The sequence below is a fragment of the Cupressus sempervirens genome, chromosome 10 (genome assembly GCF_028749045.1).
Source record: "Cupressus sempervirens isolate cs-2001-9-10 chromosome 10, ASM2874904v1, whole genome shotgun sequence".
NCBI lineage: Eukaryota > Viridiplantae > Streptophyta > Pinopsida > Cupressales > Cupressaceae > Cupressus > Cupressus sempervirens.
Genome location: NC_143127.1, coordinates 360109383 through 360119479, shown reverse-complemented (window position 1 = coordinate 360119479; position 10097 = coordinate 360109383). Strand labels below are relative to the sequence as shown.

The 10097-nt window shown below is 34.9% G+C and overlaps 1 protein-coding gene across 1 annotated transcript; it reads left to right on the top strand.

Moving 5' to 3' along the window:
- The first annotated feature begins 1767 nt into the window (after positions 1-1767).
- On the top strand, positions 1768-4009 carry LOC149534133 (uncharacterized). The gene has a single exon (XM_089806530.1). It carries the CDS (start codon positions 1842-1844, stop codon positions 3867-3869), a length of 2028 nt encoding a protein of 675 aa, XP_089662656.1. The 5' UTR covers positions 1768-1841; the 3' UTR covers positions 3870-4009.
- Positions 4010-10097: the final 6088 nt, after the last annotated feature.

The following is a 10097-nucleotide window of genomic DNA, read 5'->3' as shown; positions in this document are numbered from 1 at the left end:
CTTTGGTTTTGACTAGGTTTCCCAATTATTTTCTTCATTTGAACCATCTTCCATCCTTTATTATTTTCTACTGTGCTTTGTGGGTTAATTGGCTTGCTATGGTAGGATGATGACAGTCCTGGATAGTAGTTTTCTTCATGCATCTGTGTATTGGAACAAGGATGTTCTAATGTTCTTTTAATCTGGTTTGTTCTTATTGCATGGAGTTTTGAGAGGATTTTGAAACTGTTTCTACATTTAATTATGGGATTTAATTTAACCTTCTTCTGATTCGATTGATAAGCTCTCTTTCACGGAGATTGACCATTGATTGTCTTTGCAATGTCATTGTTTGGTGTTTTTGGTGTTTTTCTTTTCCTGTGCTTTGGTTCAGTGGGAAGGCCAAAGGGAATCTGAGCGGAGGAGTGCCCTTTTTTTTCTCAACAACAAAGTTCGCCATGTTCTAACCTTTACAAAAAAAAATTATTTTAAAGAAAATGAAAATATTTTCTTAACAAAAAGATAATATTAAAATATATTCTATAAAAAAATAATAGTGAAAAAAATTATTCTTATGCACATTCTTTTTCAATTAATAATATTAAAGCATATTATTTAAAAATTGAAAAGAAATATATAATTCATATATTGAAATGATGAATTTCAAAAAAAAAAATTGGGACCAATAGTTTTATTGGTCTCCAAGTTTTTAAATGTATAAAGTCAGACTCATATTTTTCTTCTTAGTGTTTGCTCATACCTCAAAACTATACAATATTATCATTATTTAAAATATATATTTCTTAGTTAAATATTAAAAAAAATATCATTCTATAAATCTTATAAACTTTTCATATAACATGAATTTTTTAAATTAATAAAATATAGTAAATTTAACAATATATATTTCAGCTATATAAAAATAAAATTTATTTTTAAAATTAAAAATCTATAAGTCATTTTTAATTTTGTTATTAATTTTTAACTTTTAATATTCTTTACTTAAAAAAGCTAAAATAAATTGTAAAGAAAAAAATTAGAATATGTTCTTATGAAAATAAAAGAAAAAGATTTTTTTTATTGAAAACATTAGAACTCATAATTCATGTGTGACTACCTTTTAAAAACTAAAAATCATAAGAATAAAAACAATATTAGTTTTCTTGATGGAAAGTTTTAAAAACCTACTCTTCACTCAACTCCAACAACCTTAGCAATATCTAAAACATACATATATTTTTTAAATGTAAAAATATATTTTAAAAATCTATTATTATATAAATCTTATAAAGTATTCTTATAATTCTAAATTTTTAAATTAATAAAATATATTAGCTAAAATTTTTATTTTGATTTTTTTTAACAAATATTCAAAATTATATATATATATATATATATATACTTTTAACACACTCATTTTTATTTATAGTTATTAAATATTTATTATTAATAACTGTTAAAATATATTACGGGCCGATCCAAAGAAAACTGTTGATATATATATATATATTTTTTCTTTTAACACATTCATTTTTATTAATAATTATAAAATATTTCTTATTAATAAGTGTTAAAATTATTACGCGCCGACCCAAAAAAATACTGTTAAAATATATTATTAAAACTAAAAAAATTGTATAACGCATAATTTATATCTTCCGTCGATGACTTCCTTAAAATAGGAAACGTTAGGAGTAAAAGCATTGATGTGGAGTTTTCTTGGTCCCCAAGTTTTCATAAGTATAAATTCAACCTCACCTGCTTTCACTCCCGCATTCGAACGCTCAAACCCTTCAATCTCATCAATATTGTTATCAGTTTTCGCTATCAATTGTTATCAGTATTCAACATCAATTATCCCCATGGCTCTTCTGTTGGGTCCTCCAGAACTCTGCGATTTCACTTGTACAGAAATTAAAAGTAAAGAAGGAGAAGGAGGCAATGAATTTCTAGAGATGCTGAAGCTCGATATTGAGATGGAAGAAGCGCCTCTGATGGGAAGGACGGAGAATTTATCTGCAACCTATTTGTCCTCTGGAGACGCCTGCCTCGACTTTTTCTTCCATGTCGTGCCGGACACTCCATCTGAGAGGGTTACCCAATTGCTGGAAGCCTCGTGGAAGAAAAACCCTCTTATGGCTCTCAAGCTGGTCTGTCAATTGAGAGGAGTCCGAGGAACGGGCAAATCTGACAGAGAGGGATTCTACGCCGCCGTCTGTTGGATGCATTCCCACCACCCCAAAACCCTCCTCGCCAATCTCTCCGCCTTTGCTGAATTCGGGTACCACAAAGATCTTCCAGAGATGCTTCTCCGCATACTGCAAGGACCCCAATGGACCGAAGAAAGAAAAGCCCAGAAAGAAGCGCACAAGATGAAGAAGGAGCTTGCCAAAGCCAGATCGAAGAGAAGGGATATGAAACGCGGGATGTTCGGCTGTTTTGGCCGGAGGACATTCGGAACGTCCGGCTATTGTGGCCGGACAGGCGGGACTGCCGGCTATTTTGCAAGGAAGGGTGCCGCTGCAAGGGAGGCCAAAAAGCGGGGGACTCTCAGACCCAGAGAAGAGCGGATTGAAGAAGATTTGTTGAAAGGAAAGCAGAAGCGAGCAGCAGCGAGGGTTGCGAGGAGGCAAAAATTGATGGAAGATGCGTCAAGAGCCGTCAAGCGCTACACCGAAGATTCAAGCTACAGAGCACTCCACGATGAAATAGCACAGCATTTCGCCAGTTTACTGGCGAAGGATTTGGCGGCGCTAAACTCGGGCAAATTGGGGGAAATAAGCCTGGCTGCAAAATGGTGCCCTTCTCTCGACTCTTCCTACGATCTTTCCACTCTTCTCTGCGAGAACATTGCGAAAAGGGTTTTCCCGCGCGAAGAGTACCCTGACGTGGTAGACGAGCGGCATTATGCATACAGAGTCCGCGACAGGCTGAGAAAACAAGTGCTGGTTCCGCTGCGAAAGGCATTGCAGTTGCCCGAGGTGTATATGAGTGCTAATTTGTGGGGCCAACTGCCATACAGCAGAGTGGCCTCTGTGGCAATGAAGAACTACAAAAAGCTCTTCCTGAAACACGACGAGGAAAGATTTAACCAGTTTCTTGAAGAAGTGGAAAGAGGGGAACGGAAAATAGCTGCCGGAGCTCTGCTTCCTCACGAAATCGTTGCCGAAGCGCTTTTCTCGGATGAGGAGCATAATGTGGCAGAGCTCCAGTGGCGGCGAATGGTGGAAGACATGACCAAGGAAGGTAAGTTGTCGGACAGCCTGGCGGTGTGTGACGTGTCAGGCAGCATGATGGGACTTCCCATGGAAGTCTGCATCGCTCTCGGATTGCTCGTTTCTGAATTGAGTGCCGAGCCTTGGAAGGGCCACGTAATCACTTTCAGCGCGAACCCGAAGCTGCACTTGGTCCAGGGCAACACGCTGGCAGAGAAATACAGCTTTACCGAAAAAATGGATTGGGATGGGAACACTGATTTTCAGAGAGTGTTTGATGAGATTCTCACAAGGGCTCGCAAATGCAAGCTGCAGCCGGAGAAGATGATAAAACAGCTGTTTGTGTTCAGTGACATGGAATTCGACGAAGCGTCGTTAAATCCGTGGGAAACAGATTACATGGTTATAAAGAGGAAATATAGAAAGGCAGGGTACGGAGCGCCTCCCAAGATCGTGTTTTGGAACCTCCGCGATTCGCAGAGCACGCCGGTGATGAAAGAAGAAAAGGGCGTTGCAATGGTGAGCGGATTTTCCAAGAACCTGCTCAAACTGTTCTTGAGTAACGGGGAAATGAATGCAACGCTGGTTTCAGAGAATGAGGAAATGACTCCGATGCTAGTTTTACATGAGGCCACTGCAGGGGAGATGTTCGAACGATTGGTTGTTCTCGATTAAACCAACAGTTTATCTCAAGGCTTGGAATTTTGACACTGTACTCAAATAAGATATGTAGGTGATAAAGTTTGCTACTATATTTTCATCCTGTGTACTGTATAAATTCTATGTTTTATTTATATTAACTGATTTGGGTTTAATGGCAGCGCATACGTTGATTGCATTATTATATGCTTTGAACTTGGTCCACTCATAGGATTTATGCACATTGCTTGACTGCCCTGTTTGCTAAATCAAGACCACACTCTTAATCTATGGAGACTCATATCGTGTTCTATGCACTCCATTAGTATTATGTGACTGTTAATGTTGGACTTTAGTTTAATGGATGATTTCAGAGCTGCAATCCGTTAATACAGGTGATCTTTGTTCCTTCATTTCACTTCTTCCTCCGCATGTATAGGCCCTAACTAACGATACTAAGGATTGGCGGTAAGATCTCATGCATATTGCCTAAGTGTTAGTTAATCATGCTCTTCACCGTAATTTATGTAGTTACGGTACTTTTTTAAAATTTATTTTCTCATGCAAACTGATGATTATCATAGCTTCATCCGCAAGCCTCGTTTGATGCGGCAACTTTACATTGTATAAAATAATAAATAATGGATGCTTCTATGCATATTGTAAGAAGAATTTGGAATTTTATTTTCATTCTGTGTTTTTTCTTGATTTATTAGTGGTGTGCAAGTTATGCTTCTTTCTTAACTAGATCTAGTTGTTCTGCAACTTACAGCTGTAGAAAATTTTGCAGTGACAATTGCTTTCTACATTAATTGCAAACAGACAACTCGAATTTCCCATACATTGAAATTTCTGCATTGGCTTGGAAACACCAAGACAATGCAGAAACAACCATCTACAATCGAGATATTCATTTTGGCCATTCAGACACAAGACACCTTTCCCCATTGTGTTTCTGGTAACACAGCTTCCAAGTCATATCTTTCCTGAAATGGAATTCTCATTTTGGAAGGTTAGATACTACTACCGTATAGGATAGATGCAAAGATAGAAGTTCAAAAACTGAGAGCATTGGAGCATTTCAATGAAACTGAAGGACTAGTTGTAAAGGTTTGCTTGTAAGCTTTCACATGAATGCAAAGCAGTTTCACATTTTAGATGATGCGTATCCCTTTTATATTATATATGATGTTATGGTTCATGATGCACCTTCTTCCTTCTTCCTTAACTACAGATACACTTGCTCGCTCACAATCACAATTAGGGCCCGTTTGGTGAGCAGAATAGGAATACGTATTCTGGGATACGTATTCCGGAATACGTATTTTAGAATAGAACGTATTCCTATTCTCCGTTTGGTTCAGCGAATATTTGATGGGAATTTGCGGACCCGAAAATTTATGTTTTCTAAAATAAAAAAAATGGAATAGGAATACGTATTCCAATACCACCTATTTTGGTGGAATTGCAAAACTCCATTTTTGGGCCAAAAATGGAATACGTATTCCATTTTTGCTTTGTATTCCAATCCTGTTTTGGTGCATCCAAACAAGGAATTCACAATTTTTGAAATACGTATTCCTATTCCGCTCACCAAACGGGCCCTTAACTATCAATGATTATCTCACTTATGAGATTTATGTTGGTTCTAGCTACCTTCACACAATGCTATTAACTTTTGTATCAAACCAAGATTTTCTTTTCTTAAAGGTAATGTCGCAAGACAAAAATTCCAAGATATCTTTAAGCATAAACAAAAGAGGTTAAGGTTTACATGAGCTCTTCTGCAACCTATATATATTTTATTGAGACAAACACACTATGAACATCAGTTTGAAGTTACAAATAAGTCATTTTATGTTTGGCTAGCTGAACTTACAAAATCTTATAGCTATCTAAAGGAACCTTCGCCATGCCTACTCAATGTCATAGTACTAAAAAAATTATAGTTGAACATAAAATGAAGTGAGTCACCATTTTGACACTTTATAATTTATTATTTTATATTAAGACATTCATTTTTGTACCTAAGCTATTATTCACACTTTCATTTTGTGCATACTAGAATAATGAAGCTAAGACAACAAGAAGATTGAGACGCAATAACAAAGAGGATTTACCCAACAATGTCATAAGAATACCTTGTAATTTACAGTTTTTAAAACTCTCTCTCTATTCTTGGTTCTTACAATTTTAAAGAATATAATATTGTTGCTAAATAGGCAAAATTGTTTAGTATTGTTTTCTATGATTGTGGATTGGTTTATATATTCTCTTGACTTTTCTTTCCCTATACCTCTTTAGTTATGACCATTTCCTTTGGAATTGTGTACTTTTTTCTTCATTTTCATGACATGTAGATGAATCCTACCAAAAATTGATATGATTCCTAAACTATTGCAAAAAATGAAGGCCCTTCAAGAACTACTCATATTACAAAATTTAATTTGTACTAAGAATGGATTAACAGCGTCGGACTTACTACAAAGTGTTAGCTTCATCTTTTTTAACAATATGAAATGAGATGGGAAAGATTTTCAATTTGACTTGCTTGATTCTAATGGTGGATCCCAAAATTGGTAGATCCTTCTTGTGTTCTCTTTTTGTCATGTTCCTATTTCCCTTGATGTGTCCTTTCTTGAGGGTATTTCATAGTGGAAATATCTATAGTGGATGCATGTACACTTCTCTTAAATCCATTACTCACATGAAGGTGTACACTTTTCTCACATTTTGCATACACCTCCTTATTTGACTATTAATAGTATGTAAGGCATGATCCCGTAAACATTTGAATCCCTTATTTGTCTACTATATTTTTGGATCTCTTATTTGACTACTAATAGTTTGCAAACTAAGAAACTCTATAAACCAATTTGAGAATTTGAGAAATGATAGTGAAAGAGGCATTGAAGAGACTCTTTAGTGGAAGTTGCATTAAATTGTTCGACATTCACGATCTTTCATATCTTTTTTTTTTGTATTCCTATTAATTTGCAAATGTGGGAAATGTACTTGCATTAATGTTGGACAATCGGAGTGCCTACCAAGGTGGTTGTAAATGGAATGTCATAACTGTAACTGTCAATGCCATATTTATGATTTTAATCTTGATGTGATGTTCACTAAATTCTAGTTAATGGTTTCCATGCAAAACTTTTCATGTGTCTCCATTCTAGAAAATTTCATGTGGCTCTAGGTCTTTTCAAGCAACTGGCCTCGAAATGCATCTTCTGGCATTGATCTCTAATTAATCAAAAGTTAATAAAACTAACATATTAATGATACGAAAGAGATGATAGCCAAGTTGATAATGGTGACACTGACATTAGTAATAATAGATAGTACACTAGTCAGTAGTCAGTATAGTTGGCAACCATAAAGCCTTAAAAGGTCACTAGCCAATACACTTGCAAATTCACTTTCAGATTAAACAATTTTTCAGTTTACCACTAAAGATTAGCCAAGACCATTATTATTCATTTTCCCACAAAACAAGTAATTCCTTTGACATACAATCTCATTTTTGGCAAGGAAAAAAATAGCCATTATTTATTTATCTATCAACAAGAAAAAAAATTAATTCGCCACGTTTAAAATTATTTTTGTTAGGGAAAGAAAAAAATCACCAACATTTAATATTTTATTTCCCTACATGGAACAAAAAAATCACCCTCAACATTAGAAAATTCCCTCCCATTAAATGTTGGATTCGCCAGCAGTTTAGGCATTTTTTCAAGAGGTATTTCTTAAAGTTATCCCTGGTTACCTCTTGTCTTTTCTCCAAATCCAATTAGTTCACTAGTAACATCAAATATCTTGGCTTTTTTGTGATGGAATTCAACTCTATATCCTAATTTGTTCAATTGTGCAACACTCAACAAGTTATAGCTAAGTCCTTCAACTTAATAGATATTGTCACACATGATCTTGACAGACAATTTTATTGATCCTATACCTTTTATAATACATGGTGCATCATTACCAAACTTGAAACACATACCTTTGTATTTTTCTATGGTTTCCAATTTACTTTGATCACCAATCATGTGGTGTGAGTAGCCACTATCAATTATCCATCTATCACCTTTACTCACATATGAAATTAATGATGTTTTCTCATCTTCATCAGAATCTTCTTTCATAGTAACATAGACAACTTATTCTTCATTACTATTAGACTCATTGCCAATTTCTTCTTCAACAATATAACAAGATTTCTTACCTTTTTCTTTGTAGTCCTTGTTTTTTCTATTGTCTCTACTATCTCTTCCACCTCTATACTTTCTTTCCTGTCTTTCATCATTGTCTTCTCCATTAGGAAACCTTGTAGCAATATGTCCAACTTTGTTACATGGAAAACATATTATAGGAAGTTTACCTTTGAATTTTCATTTGCCTCTTGGAAGTCTCCTAGTCATTAATGCTTCAAGATCATCAAGATCATCATTATAGATATCGTTATCACTATTCACACATTTTCCTTTTCCTTTCTTCTTAAGAACAGTTGAGATTTGAAATTTGACTCAATGGTAGTAGGATTGGAATTATCAAAGTTTGACAATTCAAATGCAATAATTATACCAATTAATCCTTCCAAAGTCATATCATTACCACGGGTTCATCTCATTTCTTGTATTACAGAAACTCTAATAGCATAAATAGGAAGTAGGGTTCTCGGTACCTTGCTAATCACAGTTTTATCATCAATCTTATCATTGGATCCTCTTATAGCATTCACTACCTCTTTGACTCATCCACAATATTGAGCAATCGTTTCACCTTTTGTCATTCTCATCTTATAAAACTTGCCTCTCGGGCTTTCTGATTTGGCTCTTAAAACATTTATGTCTCCTCCATAGATGGTTTGTAGTGTATCTCACATTTTCTTAGAAGTAGTGCAGTTCTTTCTTGGTATTGCCTAGGGTTAATGCAATCTCCAACATTGCATATTATGTTCTTGCTTCTATTTCATTTGTTGAGTTGTCAGAGGTTTTGGTATTTCCATATATGCTTTTTTTTCATAGTGTATAGCTCCTTCTCCAATTCCTGCTAGGTGAAACTTCATCAAACTTTTCCATGCAGGGAATTTCTCCTTGTTTAGCCTTAGTACCTCCTTTTTGCACATCTTGATCTTTAGCTTCAAGTACCTTCAAACTTTTCTCTACAAGCATCAATTTCTCTGATACCAATTGTTAGAGTGATTTAGAATAATTGAGATGCTGGTGAATCAATATCCTTAGGTCTAGATGTACCAATTCAACTTTTAATCACTTCAATTACTTTAGATATAATCATTAAGTAGCTCGGTCTCTATAGAAAATAATCAGCAACATAAAATTTGTAGTCCATTGTCCTAGTAGTAGCAAACTATGCAAAATATAAAACATTATTTGTAAAACATCTTAAATAACATTCACATAAGCATGAAACCAAGATTTAACGTGGAAACCCAATTTGGAAAAAACCACCTATAACATGCTAACAATTTTCACTCTTCTGAAGTGAGCTCTATGAGGATCCAACCCTGTTAAAGGTTTAAAAACACATTGTTAAATGTGACCTTATTAAAGGATTTAATCACTTTATTAGGAGTGGCCTTGTTAGATGACTTTAGAGAATTCTATTAGAATGTCAACTTGATTAAAGGATTTACAAATGACTGTTAGGTCAACCTTGATTAGAGGATTTCAATACTGATACAATGGTTAGAAAGTAACAAGAGGTTGATCTGATAAATACAACTTACTTTGTAAATACAGATCAAAATATAGCTCATATGTTGATTCATTGATTGGCCTCCATTATCATCACTATCTCTGATCTTCTTGACACTACTTCAAGCAATCACACTTCACCTATTCATAATTCTTCTTAGCCTCTTGCTTAGTCCACCATTCAATAACATCAATAACTACTCCAACCTTACTAGGTTAGCCCTTGTGCCTCCTTAAATAGGTAGTTCTGATCTTTTTCCACTTAAACACCACTGTAGATCTTAAGGTTAGGTCAAATTCATCAAATCCTTCCATCTTTTTGTTGGGTATGTGCAGGATCATGGTGTGCCAAAAAGTGGCAATGTGAAAAAAAAAGAGTTTGAACACGTCTAAAAGCGCTTCAAAATCCACTCTGACTTTTTTTCACCTATCCAAGTACCAAACCTGGAAAGTAAGGCCCAAGCCTTATCGGATATCTGATTTTAGATCGAATATTCGATATGAGATTAGATATCGGATATCCGATATGAGATCCGATATCCGATAC

Bases quoted from the DNA above. Each gene is read 5' to 3' on its own strand.
- LOC149534133 (XM_089806530.1), top strand. From the start codon at position 1,842: ATGGCTCTTCTGTTGGGTCCTCCAGAACTCTGCGATTTCACTTGTACA.